At 42.8% G+C, this 24,209-nt stretch overlaps 1 protein-coding gene across 2 annotated transcripts; it reads left to right on the forward strand.

The window, feature by feature from the left end:
• The first annotated feature begins 201 nt into the window (after nucleotides 1-201).
• On the forward strand, nucleotides 202-23,777 carry YBX3 (Y-box binding protein 3). 2 transcript variants are annotated; one of them, XM_079715215.1, is made up of 10 exons: nucleotides 202-621; nucleotides 4,351-4,414; nucleotides 5,398-5,431; nucleotides 7,822-7,911; nucleotides 9,805-9,927; nucleotides 13,153-13,362; nucleotides 17,824-17,921; nucleotides 20,333-20,504; nucleotides 21,093-21,192; nucleotides 23,171-23,777. In XM_079715215.1, the coding sequence occupies exons 1-9, from the start codon at nucleotides 363-365 to the stop codon at nucleotides 21,156-21,158; spliced, it is 1,116 nt and encodes a 371-aa protein (XP_079571341.1). In that variant the 5' UTR covers nucleotides 202-362; the 3' UTR covers nucleotides 21,159-21,192; nucleotides 23,171-23,777. The 2 variants fall into 2 exon arrangements, with proteins under 2 accessions (XP_079571341.1, XP_079571342.1); XM_079715216.1 differs by lacking the exon at nucleotides 13,153-13,362.
• Nucleotides 23,778-24,209: the final 432 nt, after the last annotated feature.

Here is a 24,209-nt window from a genome sequence, read left to right on the forward strand (position 1 = left end):
TTTCCCCGGCCCCTCGGCCCCGGCGCTTCCTCCCGCGCCGCTAGGCGGGCGGAAAGGGCAGCGGGCGCCTTTAAATGCTAATGAAGTCGATGCCCAACTCCGGAGCCAACTCTCCCCACCCTCTTCCCTCCCCGGCCCGTGCGCCGCCTAGAAAAACTTGTGCGGGGCCATTTTTAGGGCAGTAAGATCCAACGAGGAGCCCAAGAGCGAGCGCGCAGCCCGAGAGCTCGAGCCGCCTCCGCCGCCAGCGCCTCGAGATCCGCACCGGCCTCCCGGAGAGCGAGCCCCGGCCGCCGCGACCTCCAGCCGCGCTAACCGCCCAACCGCCACCGAGGCGCCCGAGGGAGAGCGGAGGAGGCGGCATGAGCGAGGCGGGCGAGGCCACCACCACCACTACCACCCTCCCGCAGGCTCCGGCGGAGGCGGCCGCCGCGGCCCCCCAGGACCCCGCGCCCAAGAGCCCGGCGGGCGGCGGCGGCGCGCCCCAGGCCCCGGCCCCGGCGCCCGCCGCCCTGGTCGCAGGCAACTCCGGCGGGGACGCGGCCCCCGCGGCCCCGGGCACCGCGGCCCCCGCCTCTTCGGCCTCCGCGGGCAGTGAAGACGCGGAGAAGAAAGTTCTCGGTGAGTCAGGCCCGGGAGGGTGGGGGCTGCCCGGGGCGGGGGCGGGATCGGTGACAGCACGAGGTCCCCGGGGACGTCGGGTCCCCGGGGACGTCGGGTCCCCGGCGCCGGTGGCCGCGGGTCCCGCAGGCGCTGCCGAGCGAGCGCGCGGCGCCCTGCGCTGCCGGCCGCCCGAGCGCGTTCCTCCTGGTCCTGGGCCCAGAGATCGGGGTCTTAATTCGGGTCCCCTAGGCGGGCCCTGTCGCATCCCGTGGCGAAGCATCCGTCGGTGCGAAGGAGAAAGGAGCAGCAGTCGGGAGAGGACACGGGATTGGGATGGATGTGGATGTAGGGATGGGACAGGCACCCACGTGGGACGGGGACTTTGGAGTCCTCGCGTAGGATCTGGGTGAGGAGAGCATTTCCTTCGGGGAGAGGAAGGCGCTCAGAGGAGACGGGGGAGGGAAAAGTGGAAAGGCTTCTTGCTGGGAAGGCTCAGGTGTCTGTCCCTGACGCCCTTCCCACGGGGGCGCGGGAACGAGGCCATGCTTCTGGCGGCCACTTGCCGGCGGAGAGGTGTTGCAATCCTCTCCGGGAAACTTGGGTCTGAGTCCTGCGTCCTCCTCCCTCTCTGTGCCCGCTGCTGCCGTGAACCACTGAAGTGTTTACCAATCACTCTCTCTTCCTGGATTGTGGGAAAGCCTTTGGTGCAGCAGCTGAAAAAACTTCGTCGGAAGTGCGGGTATGACGTTAGTTCACAGCAACGTTATCTTGGGACTCGTAACTTAGGAAGGGAGCTCGGAAGATGAGGTGTTCAGGTCGGGTGGGGGGCGCAGAGCATCACAAAGGATGGCTGTGGGCGTTGTTGGTTTTGTCGCGTATTTCAGCCTTCTCTCCTTAAGTAACGCCCTGTGTGAGGCCTTAAAACGGCCTCACAGAGGGTGTGTGCTCTATCACTCCCTCTTTTTTTTTTTAACGGGGAAGGTGAGAGATGGTGTAGGATGCTTCCGAGAAATTTTCAGTGTTTTGGATGGGACGTGTTTGATCTCTCTGAGCCTTGCCTGCCCAGTTTTCTAGGAAGAAAATTGGGGGAATAACGTGAAGAAAGTTTAATACGATTCCTTGAGAGGCCTGTTTTCATGTTTTTTTGTTTTTCCTCCTCCGCACAGGGCAGAATTTTACTCAGTTACTGTCAAACAACGTGCTAAATGTAACATGTGCAGGTTGAGAAACAAAATAACCCTCATTTCCCTGGGCTAAAAGTTGCTTCAGTCCAGTCCGTGTCATATTGTGATATTGTTTGCAACAAGTGTGTCTTGGAACACTTCCATGCAAAATGTCAGAGAGACAACCTTGGCTTATCCAAAGCAGTGTTAGTATATATTCTTAATTTGATTGATTTTCACATAAAGGAAATTTTTCAGTTTTTCGCTTGATCCTTTGTACCTTTCTGGATCTAACTAAACTCCTGAATTTTAAACGGAAGCAGATATCTTTAAAGATGAAGGAAACAGATCAATCAGTTTCCTCAGCCACCAACTGCTCTTAAGGCACATCCCTGGTGATGATGAGTCTGGAGGTCCTGGATCTTTCCACTGTCATTCCAACTCTCAAAAGCAAGGACAGCCTTCTGCATGACATTTCAGTACTGTCTCTGTCCAGTGTGTTCTGCCATCTCCTTTCCTTAGCCAAGCAAGCACATGGTGCCTAAAATGTGCCAGGCGCAGTGCTGACTGAAATGGAATTCTGGTTTGGGATTCTCACATTCTAGTTTTTACAAATGGTTCTAAACTTCAGTGCGTAGCCACAGGCCAGGGAAAGTAGTTGACAGGACTGAAGGAAAACTTCCCTCCTAATGAAGCCTGATGGTCTTCCTCCGTCCCCACTTCCCATTCTGTGTATATAAAGTGAGTTTATGGTTTTAAAGCAAGAAGAGTGCATGGGTGTGTTTGGCCTTATGAAATCATTAGAAATATTTGTGGAATTAGGAAATTTTTAAAAACTACAGTGGGAGTAAAAATAACCTTCAGCCTGGATTGAAGTTATACTTGAAAATCACTTTCATCTTTCTCGCTCTTAGTGTTGCTTTTCTAATCAAGATAATGCCTTTGACAGTACCTATAGACATTAACTATATGAAAATGAATCAAAAAGAGTTCCTAACTTTATATTTTCCTTATATTTTTCTAGGTCATTAATTTTGGGGCAAATGAAGGGAGACACAAAAAGCATATCATTTGAAATAATGTGCGATTTAAAAGCACATGATTTATCAAAACCAGTCTTCTGTGTACATTTGGATCCAAAGCATAGAATGTTTTTTTCCTCTTTGCCCTGCTGCTCTAACTTAAATGGCCTAAAACTGAAGATTTTAATAGTTTAATCTCTTCATTAGAGAGTTCTTCCTTACTTAGCCTAAGAACCGGAGATTCCTCAGCAAATGGTGGGCTGAATGACTTTGAAGGCATAAAGAGTTTTTTGTTTTTCTTTTCTTTTTTTTTTTTTTTTACAAAGAGAGCTAAAATACTTCCCTAAGCATATCAATCTAGCAAAACTCAGAACTAACCCTGCCCACAGCAAAGTAAGTCCTAATTACTGTTTTAGTCTTGAATTTAAAAGCCAAATCTTTATTGTTTATCCTTGGAAATGAAACACTCTATATCACATAGAAAGGTAGCATGGATTAATGTTAATTGTTACTTTTATTTTCTACTAAGCTTTTTTCTTTTTTAAGGGTACTCTATCGTCACATTTCCTATTTCACTGAGTCTTGATAATTGCTTTATGCCTTTCCTGAATTTAGGCATAGGCATTTCTAGAGGTACTGGATTTCGTATTCACAGTTGATTCAGGGGAGTCATCTAAAATAATAAATGGCTGAAACAAATATGAATCTACGAAGTATAAATTCTATGACCATACTATTTGTTTAGATTCCTCCTCTTGAGTTCTATTAAGATCTGGCATTCTACAGAAATGGTCCTACTCATGAGGGAAAGTAGAGACAATAATCAAGTTAAAGGGGAGGAGGTGATAAGAAAATGCCGAGGGTTTGATTCCCACCAAATGGAGAGAGTAGGGTAAACAATGAAACAGAATCCCAAATTCATCACTGGTTTGAAGAGGCCTGTTACATCATGTCTCAGGGTGGTAAGTACAGAACTGGGCTGAGCCGGCCTCAGTTCTATTATTACTCTTGGCTTCTTTGCTAGGCCCCCGTCTGGCACCCAGACAAGTTTCTTCAGGTCCCTGTAGATGAGCTATTAACAAGGAGCTACTATTTCACTATGTAGTTTGCCGACTGTTTCAAAGTGTGATGAAAGTGATGTGTTAGGTGGTCAGTACTTACCTTGTTCATGTGTCTACAGTTGTTTTCGTTGTGACCCTTCTTTTACACTTAGAAGATTTTTCTGTTGTAAAGCTTTAAAGAGCATGTATTGTTTCGTTTTTCTTTAAGCAGTGTTTCTCAGTTTTAATTATGGCAGAATTGTATAGACTTACGACCACTCCTTATCTTAGGACTTTATTGAAAAGTTTCATGAGGAAGAAAGGTTTAGTCTTTCTGAAAAGTATTTCCCTGTGATAGCTTCACTTGCTCCATTTTCTTCTCCCAGTATACTTTGGAGTTAAGCTTTTAATGGTTTCCTCGGGTATGTTTTAGGCTTTAAATAATGCTATCAAGACCTTAGTGGTATGAGCTTTATCTTTTTGTAGGTCAGATACTAATTTATCTGTTTGATCCTATTTTAGCCACCAAAGTCCTTGGCACTGTCAAATGGTTCAACGTCAGAAATGGATATGGATTTATAAACCGGTATGTGTGTGTACCTCTACATGTTTTAAATACCTCCTCGTGCTGTGGCACCTGCTGTTGGTGTCTTTTCCCATACTTTATGAATGGCTTGTGTAAGTTTTCAGATTTCTGAGCACCATAAATCTTCTCATTTCTAAGCTACTGATCATTAAACATTAATTAAAATACCTTTCTAAAACATTGATAAGTACTTATACAATCTAGTCATTAAAAGAAAATAAAGGTGGCGGTGGGGAGGATAAATGAGAAATGGGAAGGGCCTCAGGATAATTGAGTTGGTATCCACAACTTCACAGATGGAGAAGTGGAGTCTTAGACTGGTTATGCAACTTGCCTAAGGTCGCACAACTAGTGAGTAATTGAGCTGGATCTGCAACCCAGGTCTGGTCCAAGTCCTGTAGAAACCGTAGTGTTTTCTTTAAACCATGGTAGCTTCTAACCATATAGGAATGAGAACACAGCTGTAAGCTATGGGGGTATTCTGATGTTTTTATACGATACCATCATTTTCTCTATTCCCCCTCCCAGACCCCCCTTTTTAAAAAATTTCCTCCAGTTTCTTCCTTGTATGTTTTGGTGGGTGGTGGCAGTTTGGGGGGCGGTGTTTTAGGTTTCAGTGTAAGGAGAGCCTAGTTCACAGCTGTGCCCTGTCCTTTTAGCTGTCTTGCTTTGCTTTTGCTGGGAGGGAAATCTAGGGCTCTGGTTACACACCATGTGATTTAGAGCGAGATGAGAGGAAAGGGATGTTTCTGTAGGTTGAATCTGTATGCTTGGGTCCAAGCACTGTTGTCGTGTGGAGGGGTGAGGTGGATAGCTTTTGGGTTTAGAAGTTTTTAAGGAGGATTGATTTGAGGCATCTGAATTGAGTTTAGAGGAGAAACAAACATTTATGCTGTGTTTTGAGGTCTTAGGATCTAAACCGTTCTTTTAAGTTTTTCCACATACCTAGTCCCTTTAATTGTGAGCTTTTTGTCTTCCAACAGAAATGATACCAAAGAAGATGTATTCGTACATCAGGTAAGAGTGATGATACATGTGACATTTGCTCTGTGAGGAGAGGGGCGTCTGTAATGTGCTATTATCCCTTTCCCAAAGTGAAGTCCTGCACATTATTGTTCTACTTGAAACTTTCTGGGACTTTATTTTGGCACGAGAGCCCAGTTCTACATTTTAAGATTTGCACATAAGCTCTTCTGTCCTATCATAGTAACTGTTTTCAGACAGTTTTTATTTTTGCAGTCTAATGAAGTAATAATCAGACCACTTTCTAATTTTTAATGCCTTTGAGTCTTTAGCTGAAGCCCTTCTGTTTCCATGTTAGCATCCTATGCTCCCTGACTGTGTTCCTCCTTGTGTTGGGCTGGACCCCACCTTCCTTTCGCCTGGCTGTGTATTGGTTCAAGCTTCTCCATCAGAGCAGCTTGAACTTGAAGTAAATAGCACAGTGAAGCAGATGGTTAGGGTGTGTGTATCTTAAGACATTAGGAAACGCCCAACTCCCAGGATAGTCCTCTCTCCTTCGAGAACGAGACGCGCTTGGCTCACGCCCAGGTCAGAAAGGCCTGCAGCCCCCTAGATTCAAAGGAAATGTAGAAGATGGGTAAAACACGGAAAACATGGGCCTCTCTGTTCAGGAAGCTCAGTCTTCTTTACATTCTTAGCCTAGGATGTTACTCTGTTGTTCTGTATCCTGGACTTGCTTGGCAAAATAGGTTAAAAGAAGCATTATGTGCGCTTACTGTTCTTTTTGTATATTTAGTGTTCAGTGAATTGTCTCGCGTATGTGTGCAGTTCTCAGTGTATAACAACAAAGAAGTACAGAGGCAGGTACCAATACCAGCACGTTCACCTCCAGGGCTCTGTCAAGCATCTGGTTTTCTGTGTTTTTGTTTCCTTCTGTTCAGGATCGTGTGCGTAATGGGGTGGAATTTGGTGACTGGCGAGAGTGATAGCTAAGAAAAAGCTCTCTGGTTGTGGTTTCTATCAGTTATATTTCAGTTGCTCCTGGGTAACTGGAGTAGATTATTTGGTTCAGACACAGTGACTTTTAAAATCATAACAGACCGGAGGGGAGTGTTGCTTATAACACCTAGAGGTTAATAGACCTTTTGGGGTAAGAACGCTGCCTTTGGTGACTGCTGGAGTAAAAGGACCTCACAAGTTTCTGTGCCCCCGGCCAGCTTCACTGACCTGATTCCAGCCCCCTGTGAAGTTGGGCGGTGAATCACCTCGGTGTGTTGAGGCTTGCCCAGTTTAACAGGAAAAAAGGAACGAGCCGGCAGGGAGGGGCTGTTTTTGGACGGTCTGAGGGTTCAAGGCCTGCGAGTATATCCTGTCCTGAACTGCCTTTTTCCTCTCTGGGTGAGGTCTCTGCCCTATTGGCTCATTTTTTTTTTTTTTTCCTCCCTCCTACTCAGAGTAAGGGAAGGGCTGGATTACACATGCCTAATCGCTTTATAAAATAAGGTTGACCTAGTTCCATAGAAACTCAGAGCCCCCTTTAACTATTTAGAGATACCAGCTAAAGAAATGGGGAATTCGTTGCAGGAATTATTCTCTTCCCGCCACTGACTGAAGGAGAGAGGCCTAGTCATAAGCAGATATTTAGGTGCAAATGTTCAATGCAGGATAACATCTTCATTAACTTTTAATGTATTATCAGGGAGTGTGTAGGGATAAGTTGACACACTAATGGTGTGATGAGAAAAATTTGAATAAATATCATAGAGTTACAATACAAGGGGTATAAATGTCCCCCATTTCCCCTCCTCTTCCCCCGCCTTCTTCCCCCGGGCTGTATTTTTATAACCTCAGATAAATCCCTTATCAGCCTCCAGTTGGTTTCCTCATCCGTAAAATGGGAGGGGAGAAGGTGATAAGCAATGTTTTGTTCTTGAGGTAATTTCGTATATTCTGTCAGAAATATTTATCCCCTTGGCATTTTTAAACTTTCTTCGAGGTTAGCAGTTTCTCTTGTGTACAGAAATCTGTGTCCCCGTATTTTTATGTTTATGTGTGTATATATGATTTCATGAAGGCATCCCCCCCCAGCCCCCTGCACTGATGGAGATATAGTCTGAATCTAAGACACTTAACAGAGTGAGGGAACTCATCTATCCAGTATCACGACTAGGTCATCAGGCTGCAACTGCGCATTCTGTTTAACCCACCTACCAAGATGAATTTTGAAGGCTAACATGAATCAAGACAGTAATGTGGAACATAGTTTTATAGTGTTTTTTGTTTTGGTTTTGTTGTTTTGGAGATCCAGGTTAGTTGGGAGAGTAATTTTTAAAAGTAATGTTAGATCAACAATTTCTTCAGTATAGCCAGTAAACTTGAGAGCAATGAAATCTGTGGCCAGTTTTGGCACATACTTCATTTAAAATTTTCTGTTCTCTTGACAGACTGCCATCAAGAAGAATAACCCACGGAAATATCTGCGCAGTGTAGGAGATGGAGAAACTGTGGAGTTTGATGTGGTTGAAGGAGAGAAGGTGAGAGGAATTGCGGCTGGGTATCCAGGGTGCTGGCACAACTCTCTTGCATAGTAAATGGTCTCTCAGCCCTTTATGAGTTTGTCATTATGTACATTGTTTGATGTAGTACAAAAGAACATTTTAATTTCTATTTTAATAAACGATTAACCCTAATTAATCATGGAAGGAAAAGCTAATTTCTCAAGGTATAAAATGACATATTTTATTTTGGTACCAAATGTATATTCAAGTGTAGTTTAAAATTAAACTGTTTTATAGTATTAAAAATAGATAAAAGCTGCTTTGGGGCAAAAGATATCTCTTTTTAAGGTTTTTAAAATAACATTTATTTCTTAAAAGTTAACATGTACATAATAGGAAACCAAAAAACACAAGAAGCAAAAAACAAGGATATCTTTTTCTAAGAGTAAAGTTTTTAGGCTGTGATTTGTAAGCACTTCTGCACAAATAATACTCAGTAAAGAATGTTTTAATCTCAATAAAAGAAGATTCAAATCAAATATAATCATTGTGTTTTCTCTTTGGCTTGGATTTTGAAAAGCCAGAGGCATCCTGAGACACTGTATAACAACCATCTTCAGATGAAGAACAGCCCAAGAAGCTAATGGATCATCTTGACGTGCATCTACAGATTTTTTTTTAATGCTGTTATATACTTAATTCCAATATTAGTAATGTCCTTTATGCTTTGTTTTTAATACACAGCATATTCTAGGTATCAGTAAAACAATATAGGATAAGAATAAAAACATTTTAAAGCCATATATGGTACTGCTGCCATGGAGGCTGATCGTGGCAGCTGAATTACAAGCTGAGTGAATGACTAGTTCACTCCCAAATGAGGGCTCTTTTCACGTACACACCATTCATTCCATAGTCCATATTCTTCGCAGCCCTCAAACTGTCTTCTGTTTTGAAAGAAAAACAACTTTATTCCACCTAATGTAGAAATTTAAATGATTTCTTCACCAATGTGATCCCCAGGGTATCTTGCAAACCTCTTGGAGTTTCAAATTATCTACCTGCAAATGCTGGCCTGTAATGATCTCTAATGTCTCACCCAACTCTTAAAATTTTGTTTTGCCAGGTTAATTTTACCTCTGTATACTTTCAGAATTTGAAGTTATACAAATTGATGTAGAGTGGGAAATGTGCTCTTTTGCATCTCCTTTGTCCGAACTTTTTATACTTTTGAAGCATTACTTTATCCATTTGTCCATATGAGAACCCGAACGCTAAGTCTGTCTCAAGGATAAGAAGAAGGTTTAGAGAGGGACTACATTTGTGGACACTGTGTATGTATGCGGACGCTAAGTCAAGGACCCTTCCTTCCTGCTGCCGCCAAGCTGGGAGAAGTTTCCCTCTCAGTAGCTCAGTGCTGGACAGAGCCATGTGAGCCCACAAGTGCATTCTCTTAGTACCTCGCAGAGTAACATAGGTTTCAACATTTTCTAGGAAGAGAACATTATCTCAGTTATTTTCCAGTGAGGAATATTCCTCCTGGTCTAGCATTCCTTTGTTACAGTTGCATCATATTTACCACTTTGTGTTCCTTAAACAGATATATACTGCTCTTGAATCAAACAAGAAGGCAAAGGTTGTGGAGGCAGACAAGCTGTATACATTTATTATTATTATTTCTTTAACTTTTTATTTTATATTAGAGTATAGTTGATTAGCAGTGTTGTGTTAGTTTCACGTGTCAAGCTGTATACATTTAAATCAGGACATCAAGCACCTTGCTCACCTTATTAAAACATGGGTGTGTTTTGTAGGTCACCGAAGGAATCTCTAGTATGTTCTGCCAGCGTTCAACCCTCTGGCTATCTAAGGCTGTGCTTTTGGCTTCTTTTTAACTCCGAGCCCGTCTTTGCTTCTTCCCTTTCTCAGGGTGCAGAAGCAGCCAACGTGACAGGCCCGGACGGCGTTCCTGTGGAAGGGAGCCGATATGCTGCAGATCGGCGCCGCTACAGACGCGGCTACTACGGCAGACGCCGTGGACCGCCCCGTAACGTACGTTGTCTCTCTCTCTAATCAGTGATCGAAGAAATGCACGCATCTAAACTCAAGTGTGTATACTTCGAGCACATAAATGCTGTATCTTCTCCTGGGGACACACTGTTTTTTTTTGGCGCGGGGGGAGACGGGAAATTTTTCATGTCCAGAATTTATCTGTAGCTACTGGTCTTATGGGAAACTTGCCATTCAGCAGTTGTATCAGTTTGTATGTATTTGGCTGCAAGGAACAGTCATTTAATTATCTTGTAACAAGAAGGCTTAATGAAGGTCGCTGTGCCAAGGTTGTCAAAAAGGTTTTCTCTTGCTTTGGCTCTTTTACCCAGCCAGAACCACGTCATGCGGCATTCACTGGGAAAGGGGACCGGGATTCCTGTGACTGGCTTGAATCTGTTGTTCCTCCCTTGTTAACGTCTAAGAAAGTCAGCCTTTGGTTGGCAAGGGAGGAATGGGGAACGGCTCAGGAGTAAGTGATGAACAGTGCTGGCCACAGAAATATCAAGTAATTTGCCTCAGTTACGTAGCTATTTTATTTAGCATAGCATTTCCCATCATTTCAAAGTAAAGAAGCAATAAGTAATTCTCTGGATTTTTAGTTCTTTAGACTGGTACCAATCCAGGTGGAAGGGCTTACAACCAAGTCCAGCTGGAGTTTTCTTAGGAGGTTCAGTTTAAAGTATTCTCAAGGCACCCAAAAAGACTCCCGTCCAGTTTGTGGTCATGAGGATCCTATTAGATGTGAGTCATTTTTTGATGTTTCTAGAGTTAGTACCTGGGATTGGTACTATGGAATAAAATCCGAACACTAAGTCTGTTTCAAGGGTAAGAAGAAGGTTTAGCATCACAAGATGCTTTGTGAGCACAGGATTGTGGCTATGTATAACATCCAAGGAAAACTTTTGAAAAATCTCACCAGAAGAAAGTATTTGCAGATGAGAATGATTTATCTCTACATTTTGATAGATTAATATCTTTCTGCTTACCTAAATGCTTCCTCTCTTCATTCTGTCATCTTCACACGCAGCCCAAACTGATTTTTATCAGATTCCTTATGACGTCTTGTTTTTCTGTTTCTATATTCCTCTTACCCATGTTTTGCTTATCCTATGTGATTTTTAAAAATAAGCTGTGTAGGGGGTGGTAGAAATGAGCTACCATAGCATTTACTCTTTCAAGTTCACCAGATTTACGGAGTTCTAGTTGTAATTATTTTGATTTCTAGGTTAATTCAGAAGTAAAAGTGGGCGAAAACGTTTAGTGAAAACTTTTCCTTTGAAGGCTTTTCTCCTCAGCTGGAAATTCTGAAGTCATGCATGTGAAAGATATTTAGAAATAAAATTATCAAAATTCTGAAAGTAAACCTAAATGAGGGTTTTCTGTTGTGACGTCTTTAAGTCCTAACAGCTTATTGAGTATGTTTGGCAATGGTGGTGCCTTTGTTCTTACTTTGTAAAACTCTTAATGAAAGATCTGGCTATAGGAGACTCAAGAGATACAGAAAACCTAAAGAGAAAACCTTACTATTTTGGTGAACATTTTCTATGCTAATATGTCTTTACATAATTGGGGATTGTACCTGATACAGGCTTTAAAAAGTGTAGAATGGCTTGGTTTTTCTGAAATTAGACTAGTTGAGGCTGTAGTTGAAGCTTTTCCTCTTTGGGAATTGAGTTGCCCACGTGAGCTTTGTTCTGGAGGGCTCTGAATCTTAACTGTCCTCAACCCCAATGTCAGTCATTTTATTTTGTTCATTTTAAATTTGTTCATTTTTAAAAATTATAGTTGCTTCCCTTAAGACTACCTTTGGCATAGCAACCTCCCTGTAAAGTAGGATTTGAAATAAAAAATTCTTTGAGGGATGTTTAGCTGTTTGCTTATTATTTTTCTTTATTTATTTATTATTATTATTTTTTGCGGTACGCGGGCCTCTCACTGCTGTGGCCTCTCCCGTTGCGGAGCCCAGGCTCCGGACGCGCAGGCTCAGCGGCCGTGGCTCACAGGCCCAGCCGCTCCGCGGCATGTGGGGTCCTCCTGGACCGGGGCACGAACCCGCGTCCCCTGCATCGGCAGGTGGACTCTCAACCACTGTGCCACCACGGAAGCCCTATTTTTCTTTTTGATATAAAATATTAGTATGTGATATGGTAGTTTAAATACAGGAAAAAATATAAAATGAGTATTTCCCTTTGTTAATAAGGTTTATTATATTCAGAAACTGTATTTATTACTTACTACTGTCTATTAAAGTGCAATTAAAACTTTATTCCTAAACATATAAAGAAAATCATGCCATAAGTCAGTGGTTCTCTTTTGTTTTTTGGACCCATTTATATGCTTAAATATGGGATCCCAGAGTTTTTGTTTACGTGTGTTTATACCTATTAATATTTATTGTATTAGAAAGTAAAGCAGAAATTTAAAAGATTTAGTTTATTTAAAATAAGCTAATTACTTGTAAACATAAATAACATTTTTTTCATGAAAACTATTTTTTAACTGAGAAGAGTGGTGTTGCTTTATGTGATTTTTTTGTAAATCACTGATCTCCGGTTTAATAGAAGACAGCTGGATTCTCACAGCTCCTGCATTGGGGCTGCCAAGAGGCCGCGTGTCACTGTAGTTTCTGGGTGATTCCCCTCCCCTCCCCCCCAAACTCATGAGAGAATGAGAGGGGAAAAGACAGACAGCATCTTATCAGCATTATGAGAATAGTTTGATCTCAATAACCCTCTGGGAAGGGTTTCAGAGACCCCCCCATCCCTACTTTGAGAACTGCTCCAGAAAGCAAACCACTTAGGACCAACCTGTTGATAACACCACAAAACATATTTTTCTCGCCTTTGCCCCAGTGGATGGCCAATGTTGGGGGAGACACATTTGGTGGAGCTAAATATTCTAAACTTGTGTATGTTTTTCGGGTGGCTGGTCAACTGATATTCACCAATTCTAACTAGATGCGAACTAAATTCGTTAGAGGTTGATTGCACTTGCCTTTCTGCTTCTTGGTATTTTATGTGCGCAGATCTCCTTGAATCTAAATGTGGTTTATCCCAGGTAATCACCTGATAATCTGGGTTAAATGCATTTTTGTCCGTCTAATAGAGGGGATTGTTCCTTTGGGGGAGAGGTTGTTTTCTTCCGTGGACATTCACCCTACATGGTACTCTTGGGTTCTCATCTTGCCGAAGCGTCTTCTGAATCTCTGTTTCCTTGCCTCGCTAGTGCGCTGGGGAGGAGGAGGAAGGGAGCGGCAGCGAAGGATTTGGCGCCTCCGCCGCTGACGGGCAGCTCGCTGGGGCCCTGAGTCAGCGGCGCCGCCCCCAGTACCGCCCCCAGTACCGCCCCCAGTACCCGCGGCGCTTCCCGCCTTACCACGTGGGACAGACCTCTGACCGCCGTTCCCGGGCCTTTCCCCAACCCAACGGAACGCAGGTAAACTTGCACCGGGGGCTCCTCTTCAGCAGTCCTCACCCCTCCGTCCTGCCTCCGCCTCCGCCTCCTCCTCCAGCACCAGTGGCCGGAAATCAAACCTTGCTTTTGGCTTCCCGATGCTTCCAAAGCAGACTAGGCGGCCTTCTCAGAGCAGTCATTCTAGTCACACTTCTACAAGCACGACCACCTGGGCCGTGCCTATAACCGGGGACGCTGGGTGGACAGGGCACAGTTCTAGTTTATGGAAGAATGAGAGACGTAAAGTAGAGACAGCTGGTACGTGTAAGCGCTGAACTCTGAAGCCAGGCGGGCCTGGATTTGAACCTTGCCTCCGTCTGTGAGCTTTTGAGGTTAACTTGGCCATCCACTGAATGGAGATAATTGCCTCACTGTGGGGTTGTGATGATTAAATCAAAGGTAAAGACCTTAGTGTGATGCCTCAGGATGGAGAATGTCTATATAAAGTCCTTAATTTAGATGAAATAGTGTTGATTATTAAGAAAACCTAACACAGAGTGGAGACTGTTGATTCTCGATTGGTTCTCCTTTTTACTGCAGAATATTGATACAACTATCATGAACTTGGCCTGTAATTAATAATAAGCCTTTTAACAGCTTTGCAGTTCCCAGGAAACTTGGTAATCTCGGGATAGGACATCGTTTTTGTTACTACCAGCTACAACTTCTTCCTCTTAGTATCCTTGGTTTTTGTTTTTTTACTAAGTGTTTTGACTGAACATTATGTTCAGTCTGTTCTTTGCTGCCCTTTTCGCTTCCTATCATGCATGACTGTGTTCTTTCTACATGGCTTCTTGTTTTTTTTCCCCTTCTACTCTTTAACAGCTGTCCCTGACAAATGTGCTAAAAATAACAAGTAGCCTTACATATATGGAGAGATTGGGTACATGAGGCATAGTAGGTTTCTTTAGAGGGCAGCACCCTGGGCCTCTAGGAAACGAGGGCAGGAAGAGTCAGGGAGATTGTAATACGCATTTATTTTTAGGGCATTAGTAGTACCTTCCTGAAATAATCCTTCTTAGTATTAGCATATACGTGTGTATCATACTTTTTTGAGAATATGGTGATTATTTTCTAGATCGTTTGAAATAAAGTATATTTCACCTTAGGAGTGGGAGGTTCAGAGCAAAGGGGTTCTTTGGTGCGATGCAGAAGAGCAAGTTGAAAACTAATTTTGAAAATGCGCATATTCTGTTAACCACATTTAGTTCTCTTAACTTGGGTTGAAATTCTTACCCATTTAATAGCTAACATGAAGTCTTCAACAGTTTTTCCTTAGAACCCTTCTAATACATACCACGTTTAATGTTCAGTGATAGAAGTCGGCTTAAGCCAACCAACAGCACCAAACAAAAATTTGTAGAACTGTCTTCTGTATAGTTTAGGCTACTTCCAGGTTGTCCGTGTAATGGCTTAAAACTATAGAGAGATCTCTGAGATGGTAAAGACTGTTGAGGTCAAATGGAAAAGTCTTTGCCAACATTTTCTACTATTGTATATACAAAACTGTGAAATTTATTGGACACAACAGGAAAAAAAATGAAAATATGCAGGCCAATAGTATTTCCCTTCTGTACGGTAGACATAATATAGCATGATATATCAGTGTCCAGAGGACTTCCATTTTTTTTAAAGATAATAATTCTAGATATTTGAAAAATAAGCCGAATTGGTTACTGAGCTAAATCAGCTGTTGGTAGTCTGTGAGAAAAGAATTATATGACAGAGGAAAAGGAGCAACATTGTTTGGCATCCACCAAGGGACAGATGTTTGAAATCAGTTCTTAGTTTTCCCTACAGCTTTATGGAGTTGGCAGTGGTATCCAGATTTTTGTTGTTGTTGTTACAAATGAAGGGATTTGAGTAGTTTAAAGAATTAGCAACTTTTACCTAAGGTTACGTGGGCAGGAAGTGGTAGAGCTTGGTTTAAACTCAGTCTGTCTGTCCAGTCTCTTCCCATTCTATCATTCCAGTAAAGGCTTATCCTTTATACATGTTCGTTGCTGTTTCTGTGTGTGTGTGCGTGTGTGTGTGTGTATCAGAGTTCCTGAGGAAGCAGCAGCTTTGCTTGTTCAGAGAAGTAAGGGAGGCTCATGTGTTTGGGATGGTGTGAGTGAAGAGAGGGGTGAGGTGAGATTAAGGTGCTATCTTAGGGCAGATCAAGCATTCTGGGTAGACCAAGATGAGAACTATTGACCTACCCCAAATGTGATGAAAAGCCAGTTAAGGGATCTAAATAGGGAAGAAACGTATTTGAGGAATCACTGGACAGTTTAAGGAGGCTACACCACGGGGGGCAGCAGCAGAAGTAGGGAGACCAGCTAACATGCTTCCCCCGTGGAGAAGGGATCAGGGGGGCATGGATTAGAGTGCTAGCAGTGGAGGTGTGAGGAGTGGTCAGGTTTAGGGAATGTTTTCAGCATGGAAGGGGCCACATTTGGTGATGGAGTGAACGTGTGCTGTGAGGAGTAAAGGGTACCTTTGTGAAGAAAGGCCAGGTTTGGGTGGAAACACACAAGTCATTTGGAGATCTCTTGGGCAGATCAAATATGCCACACACACAGCGCACACACACACATATACACACATTTACACATGTGTAACTTACAGTGTGTGTATGTGCCTATGTATTTGTGTGTGTGTGTTCCTTATTTCTGCCTACTAAAATGGCCTGAAGTCAATGACACGTTAATAGCATTGAGCATGCCCGGTCCCCGATTTTTCATTTATAAATACCATTCTCCAATAACAAGAAGCCCCTCTGGAGAAACGGCTGATTTCAGAGCCAGGCCAGAGAGAGTACAATATGAGCCTGGAACATCTTGCTGTGCCAGAAAGCAAGGAAGTGCTCAAAGAATGCTGGAGACACGTCCAGTAGGCCATGAGCCAGCTGGAAAGGGTTCCCATTGGCCACTAATGATAGTAACAGATTATAACTCATTGAATAGCATAGAAAACCATGAGTCTTTACAGATATAGACAAATAAATATATTGAATTCGATAAGGAGTGAAATATTTACAGACTTTGAAAGTACTTCTTCACAAAATCCTCATAAGTTACAAAGGGGGATAGAGTAAACTGGCCATGGAGGAGCTGTACCGCTTCTCAGAGGGAGCACTGTCAGTAACGGTACGGACTGAAGCCATGTGCCGTCTGACAGGATGCAGTGAGAAGAATCCAGTGCCACTTTGGTGGCTTCCCTTCCAAAGGTGCATAAGCTAAATCATGAGAAGACACCAAACAGCCCCAACTGAGGGATATTTTACAAAGTTAACTGCTCCTGTAACCTTTAAAAGTGTCAAGGTTGTGAAAACCAAGTAAAGATTGAAGAACTGTTCAGATAAAGAGACAACTAGATTCAAGGCATGGTTCCAAATGAGTGCCTTTGCTGTAAAGAACATTACTGGGACAACTGGTGAAACTCAAATGGAGTCTGAGGATTAGAGTCTATACTTCCAGCTGTCCTGTAAGTTTGTGATTATTTAAAGAAAAAAGTTGGAGAAGATGGGTGCTATTTCAGCATGTTTATATGCCTGGAAGGAAGTGATGGAGGAGAGTGGGGGTGGGGTGGGGATTGAGAGTTCAAGTGCCCTAGCAGGCCAGAAAGAGGGGCTGGCTTTGGCTATGAGCATGGACCACTTAATCAGTCTAATGAGAGAAGAAAAAGCAAATGCAGTAGGTTGGTAGATTTGATGGTGAAAGAATGTGGAGATTCTTCTCTAATTGCTTCTCTTTTCTTAGTGAAATGCGGAGAAGGAAGGGATATTACTTTTGAGGGGAAAAAAAAAGAGATTGAGATGTGGCTGTATTATAAAGGATTTCAGAGATTGTTGGTGGGCTTTTTTGTGTGTTAGTTTTTAGCTCTTTCTTCCCCTGGAAGTTCTGCAATATATTATTTCCCCAGCTTAAAATAAATTTCTCAAGGAAGGATATTTTATTTTTTTAATGCTATACTTCAATAAATAATGCAAACAGATGAAAGGAAAAAATTGTGAAAGGAAGAAATCAGAGGTGAAGGTGTGGTGGAACCTTTGAATGTAGAAACCATTACCGTATTGAAGGGATACCCAGTTTGTAGAATGAGTGGGTCTGAGTTTGGAAAGATTCTCTTTGCGCCAGTGTAGTACATCATTCCATTCCTTTTGTAATAGAGGTTTTCTTTCAAGAGATGAACACTTCAAAATTTTTAATATTGTAAAATAAATTTAGGTGTACTGGGATAAGGCAAAAGACTGTCTAGTAGGAACGAGTCTTTCTTTCTTTCCTGTCATTCACACAGATCTAATCAGTACATAGTTCACTGTTAGAATTGAGAGTTCCCAGCTCCGTAATGAAGCCTTTTATTTTCTCCTTTTAAAAAAAATTTCTGAAGGCAACTGTGTGCCGTGTCTCATATCCTGTAGCCTGACACTCATCTTTGGCTCTCCTTGCCTCCTCCCAGGCGGGTGAGATTGGAGAGATGAAGGATGGAGTCCCAGAGGGAGCACAACTTCAGGGACCAGTTCATCGAAATCCGACTTACCGCGCAAGGTACCGTAGGTAGGTAACGTTTTCTAAGAGCTAATGACCGATTGCAGAACTTGTGAGCCACAGTAGGAAGGAAGAGCACGTTGCGGGTCTGTTTTGTGGATTTATTCTGTAATGAGAAGATGTGGCTATTTGGACCGTATGTCCAAGTTGTGGGAGGGGCTCTGCGATCCATGTTTTCACACAGCTGTGTGGCATTCCCCCTGCTTAATGATTAGGATTTCTAGTTATCCCTGTACCAGAGCAGCATTTGCTGCTGAGAACTTTCCCATGATGTAAAGTCATACTGGATTTTTATTATATTTAACGAGATAAGCGGAAATGAATTGATGGGTCATTCATTCGGTGGTGGTGCCGTGAATGGAGGGAGAGTTGGCTGCCAGCGAGTGTTTGGGACACTGAATATTCTGATAACCGGGGCGGTCTAATGCGGGGGTTAAATCAGCCTACAGATCATATCGTCTGTGTTTAAATCCCGACCCTACGATTATCAGCCCCTGTGTAGCTGTATCTCCTCCAGCAAGTTTCAGGACTCCTCTTAGACTTAGTTGCCAGCTTATGCTGTGGACAGTAAGGGATATTCTACCGCTGTCAATAGGGTTAGATGTACTGAGGCGTTTCAGGTAATCAGTATGATGCCTGGTATAGTAAGCCCTCAATAAATTAATCGATTAGTACTACTACCAACATTGTTAAGGTTAGTGAAGGAGGGACTTCCCCGGTGGCGCAGTGGTTAAGAATCCACCTGCCAATGCAGGGGATACGGGTTCAAGCCCTGGTCCGGGAAGATCCCACATGCTGCAGAGCAACTAAACCTGTGCGCCACAACTACTGAGCCCGCTCTCTAAAGCCTGCGAGCCACAGCCACTGGAGCCCATGAGCCACAACTACTGAAGCCTGTGTGCCTAGAGCCTGTGCTCTGCAGCAGGAGAAGCCACCGCAATGAGAAGCCTGTGCACACAACGAAGAGTAGCCCCCGCTCTCAGCAACTAGAGAAAACCCACGTGCAGCGACAAAGACACAATGCAGCCAAAAATAAATACATAAAATAAATAAATTTATTAAAAGAAAAAGATTAGTGCAGGAGTGTTATTTTATTTCTGCTGTATCCCTTGTGAAGACCAGATTAGTGCAGGAGTGTTACTTTATTTCTGCTTTATCCCTTGTGAAGACTGAATTGGGCTAGACTCCCTAAGATGCTTTTTAAGCTTTTTAAGCCTTCCTATTCCTTTACCCTGTCCTTGAGGAGCTTCATTCCCGAATGACGTGCACACCATCCTGAAGTGGGGCAATGTGGGTTTACTGAGAGGCAAGTAAGTGTATTATCTGGGGAAGGATTTGTACCACTCTGCGTCTTCTTGTCTCCCAAGATTCATTTCAGAGTTAGACGTAGTCATTCTAATGATTCATTACAAAGGACTTTGGAAATAAAAGAGGCTTCATGGAAATGTCTTCAGGAAAACAGAAAAAAAGACAGGAGTGTCTGTGAACCCCAGCTCTGCCCATCTCTAGCTGTGTGATCAAAGTTGCATGTGACCTCTTTTGACCTATGAAAGCAGCAATCCTTTATGGTTCAACCAAATACTTACCCTCTTTAAACCTCTTGGTTTTCTTACTGTAAATCCTAAACTCACAGAATTAGCCCTGAAATTAAATTAGATAATCAACGTGAAAACACACCAGCACAGGCTTTGGCGCACAGTGAGCGATGTTCGTTGGCTTTCCACGTCGAATCCCCTTGGACTCCACTGCACGCTGTCCATGGAGGCAGATACGGGAGCGCTTTGCTTTTTTAATTTTTCCATCCTCAGCGCCTGTCAAAGTGCCTGGTAGGATCATAGTGTATGTTCGGTATACGTTTGTTCACAGTGTTCAGGTGAAGGGGGAAGATGACAGAAAGATAGGGGTTTTTTTAACCACACCTTTTGTTCCACTTGCCTGTGCATAATTCTAGCAGTAAGTCTTGATCCCTTGACTTTTTAATCTTTTTTTTTTTTTTTTTTTTTTGCGGTACGTGGACCTCTCACTGCTGCGGCCTCTCCCGTTGCGGAGCACAGGCTCCGGACGCGCAGGCACAGTGGCCATGGCTCACGGGCCCAGCCGCTCCGCGCCATGTGGGATCCTCCCGGACCCAGGCACGAACCCGTGTCCCCTGCATCGGCAGGCGGACTCCCAACCACTGCGCCACCAGGGAAGCCCTACTTTTTAATCTTTAAAAATAAAACCTGGGAATTCCCTGGTGGTCCAGTGGTTAGGACTCCGCCCTCTCACTGCTGAGGGCCCGGGTTCAGTCCCTGGTTGGGGAACTAAGATCCCACAAGCTGCGCAGTGCAGCTAAAAATAATAATAATAATAAATAAATAAATAAAACCTGATGTTCTTGAGGGCATCTGTTCTCTTTTCTCCTGTGTTCTCTGCTCTAGGGGCCCTCCTCGCCCACGACCTGCCCCAGCGGTTGGAGAGGCTGAAGATAAAGAGAATCAACAAGCGGCCAATGGTCCAAGCCAGTCACCTGCTCGCCGTGGATACCGGCGCCCCTATAACTATCGGCGTCGCCCCCGTCCTGCTAATGCTCCTGCACAAGATGGCAAAGAGGTGAGTCCAACCAGCCAGAGGGGATGCTGCCAGATCATTCTTAATCATGTCAAGCTTTAGTATTCCCTTCTAAGAGTGGTTTTATAATCTGAAAACTGAGACTTAAATATGTATAATGTGTATCATATATTTTTGTGTATAACATTTTATATATGTGTATGTGTGTGTGTGTGTGTATAAATATATATATATATATAGAGAGAGAGAGAGAGAGAGAGAGAGAGAGAATGCCCTGCACATATCACAAACCAAATATTTGAATTCAACCAGTTAACATTCTAGCTAAAACGTTTAGAGCTTTCCAAACAAAAGACAGCGTTTAGAGAGAGGAACCTGCTTCTCAGCACATGTTGGAAGCAACTGTATATTTTTAATGGCTTTTTGCTATGGAGAGTGGTGGTGTTTAGTTGCCATTTGCAGGCCATTCTTCTGTGGTTCTCATTTTTTCCTCATACTGTAAGAGTAGTTACGATTTTGCACAGTGATTTACCTTCACAGATCCCGGCTTGTGAGACCTTTCAGTCTTGAACTTTCCACTGCCATATGAATCAATTAATTTCTGGTTTGTGGTTTTGTTGTGTGTTTCAGACCAAGGCAGGTGAAGCACCATCTGAGAACCCTGCTCCAGCCCCCGAGCAGAGCAGTGTCGAGTAACATCCGGCTCCCCAGGCACCTTCACCATCAGCAGGTAGGAGCTCGGGTGGCCGGCACAGGAGCTGATATTCTCTTTAAATAGCACTGATTTCTCAACAGTAGCACAGATCAGTCTCAACTAGTTCTGTAATTCATCTGGGCTAACTTTCTGATCTCCATCAGGATTCTGGAGAAAGAGCAGCTTTGGTGGTAAAATATCTCTGAGGCTGATCTTATTTTGCTAGGCATTGGGGACGCAAATATGCAGACAGAGTAAATGAGAGTCAAATTCATTTTTCTAGATAGACAGTTGTTAACTATTATCACCACCTCAGAAAACTTCAGAAAGTTTGACTTTTGTGACACCTCGTGGCCAATTTGATAATTTTAAAGTGCCTGACAAGGCCTCATTTTAATAACAGAGGACTGTGATCTGTAGAATAAACAAGAATGTGTTTTTTTTTTCTTCCCTTTTCCCTTTGATAACCAACATTATTTATTTTGAGGCAGTATGTGTAGTAGGTGAGAGCCAGTGGGTTTATATATCCAGTGCAGGAGCCAGTAGTCATTTGCTTGAATGATCTTGAGCAGTTTATTTATCCTCTGCAGCGGTACTGTCGGCTGCTGGTAAAATGAGGATACTGACTAGATTCCCCACTAGGGTTGCTGCAAAGACTTAGTGAGATAACACGTATGAGTGCTTAAGCAGGACGCGGCAAAGAATAACCTCTCCACAAAAGTTAGCTTGTTTTGGGTTTCCCTGGTGGCGCCGTGGTTAAGAACCCGCCTGCCAATGCAGGGGACACGGGTTTGAGCCCTGGTCCTGGAAGATCCCACATGCCGCGGAGCAACTAAGCCCGTGCGCCACAACTACTGAGCCTGCGCTCTAAAGCCCGCGAGCCACAACTACTGAGCCCATGTGCCTAGAGCCCGCGCACCGCAACGAAGAGTAGCCCCCCCTTGCCGCAACTAGAGAAAGTCCGCGTGCAGCAACAAAGACCCAACGCGGCCAAAAGAAAAAAAAAGTTAGCTTGTTTTTCTTCATTGTTGCTTCCTGCTCTTTTTCTGTCTTCTTGTTAAAGATCGTGGAAATTGTATTTATACAGGTGGAAATACACTAGAAAGACTGGCTCAGTGAGTCTTACAAGAATTTATAAGCCATAGTTGGTTTCATTCTGGGTTTTTCATCTAATAAGTCCTGAAAGTTTAAGTTTTTAGTATTTCTCGGTTGTTGCTCCTTTCATTACATAAATAAGGACTTTGCTTTTAGTTGAAAGATAGGTTGTAAAGGTCATAGCAGCAGTGTTATTTTTCCAGAAATTGTTCAGATTTTGTAAAATTTTGAGATCATTTTAAGTTTCTACTTTTTAAATGCCATCTGCTTTTATATGCAGAGGTTTGGGATTTCAATTATCCTTTCACTAGGTAGACAATTACTATGCTGAGAATATTCTGTTTTATCTCTGGGTAGCATGGACAGTTTATTATAGGAATAAATTCCGTCTTCACACTTGCTTGAATTAACTGACGGAATTATATATTAATCATTTGGCCATAAACTTTTACTTGGTGACATTATTTTTAGGTATTGTTCCTAAGGAAATAATCCAAAATATAGGGGGAAAAAATTTCTACTATGTACAATCTAATGTTGGAGAAGTGGTTAAATACTGTGGCATATCCATATTGGGAGATATTGTACAGCCACTAAAATGATTATGAAGAATTATCAAAGCTATAGTATCATTTATTTGAAAAGGCTTCATGATGATAATTTTCTTTTCTAGAACTTTCTAGAATTTTTACTATTATGTACTGACTGTTCTGGTTTATAAAAATGTTTTATTAAAAATTTTCCATTAAATTAATATTTCAGTTTACAAATCTATAAAAGATAGATGGTGTAAGATTTTGTTGAGAGCTTTTGAAAACTGATTTTTTGAACTACATAAAAAACATAATTTTTGCCTTTTTATTCTTTAACTCTTGGTTATCTTGTCACTCTTCGTAAGTTTGATTTGAATTTTTTCCAGGTGACCTAAAGAATTAATGACCATTCAAAAAATAAAGCAAAAAGCAGACCGCAACCTTAACCAACACCAAAGAAACGTCCAAGCAATAAAGTGGAAGACTAATAACCAAGACGTGGACATTAGAATGCTCACTACTATTCTTTACGAAGCAAACAGCTACACAAGGCAAGTGTCAGCCAGTTTTTCCAGCAGCTGAGATCCTGGGAATGCCTGCACAGAACAAGAGAGCAACCTCCCCGGTTTCAGCAGCCACTAGGTTTATATTTTTTTCCTGGTTTTTACTGTTTTGATAATATGAATTGAAAGAAGAAATATTAATACCACATGGGGAGACCCCCCCCCCCAACCAAAGAAATCTAAAATATGTAGTAAATGCTTTTTTTTTCCTTTTTTGTTCATTTTGGATGCTGGTGCTAAACTTCCAAGTGTCATGAGTTAAAAATAAATTTTATGCCCTTCTTATTTATTTTGAGGATGAGGGGAGGATAACATTTTGCTTTCTTATGTGACTCTCTTTGAAAATGTGCAGTATGAAATTCCTCAAAAATAAAATTTTTACCCTTGAAAGGAAAAGATGTATAGCTGAAGTATGTTTTCCTATCTCAGCTGGAGTTGTTTTGTCTTTTTTTTTTTTTGGTCCTTTTTCGTCACTTTGTTAGCTGAATAGTAAGCTCAAAGCCAAATGTATGGGTGGAATAGTGCTCTTTAATAAATGTAGGCATATGAGCTGAGAGCATAGCAAATGGGGTTATTTTTGGGATGAACAAGTTCACATCTGAGGTCAGCAGTAGGCATGTTTGGTTTGGTGCTCTTAGCTCTTGACTAATCCTCGTTGAGGTGGGTGATGACATTTTGGTTAACAGCTTCCTTTAGATTAACGAAGGGGTTAGTAGTTCTAATATCCTTGAACTTCTAACCACAGAGGTTTTCAGCACCAACTGCTGTGTCGTGCTTATATATGTGTGTCTTTCAGAAAAGAGGAAGGGGGCCTCTTTGCAACCGCACTACAAATTTCTTCCCCCAGGGAGTAGATGGTGCC

Source organism: Hyperoodon ampullatus (genome assembly GCF_949752795.1).
Source record: "Hyperoodon ampullatus genome assembly, chromosome: 11".
NCBI classification, from domain to species: Eukaryota; Metazoa; Chordata; class Mammalia; order Artiodactyla; family Ziphiidae; genus Hyperoodon; species Hyperoodon ampullatus.

Excerpts from the sequence above, each read along its gene's own strand:
- YBX3 (XM_079715215.1), top strand. The coding sequence starts at position 363 with ATGAGCGAGGCGGGCGAGGCCACCACCACCACTACCACCCTCCCGCAG. Across the intron at positions 7,912-9,804 it reads ATGTGGTTGAAGGAGAGAAG|GGTGCAGAAGCAGCCAACGT; the intron begins GTGAGAGGAATT and ends TCCCTTTCTCAG. Across the intron at positions 20,505-21,092 it reads CTGCACAAGATGGCAAAGAG|ACCAAGGCAGGTGAAGCACC; the intron begins GTGAGTCCAACC and ends TGTGTGTTTCAG.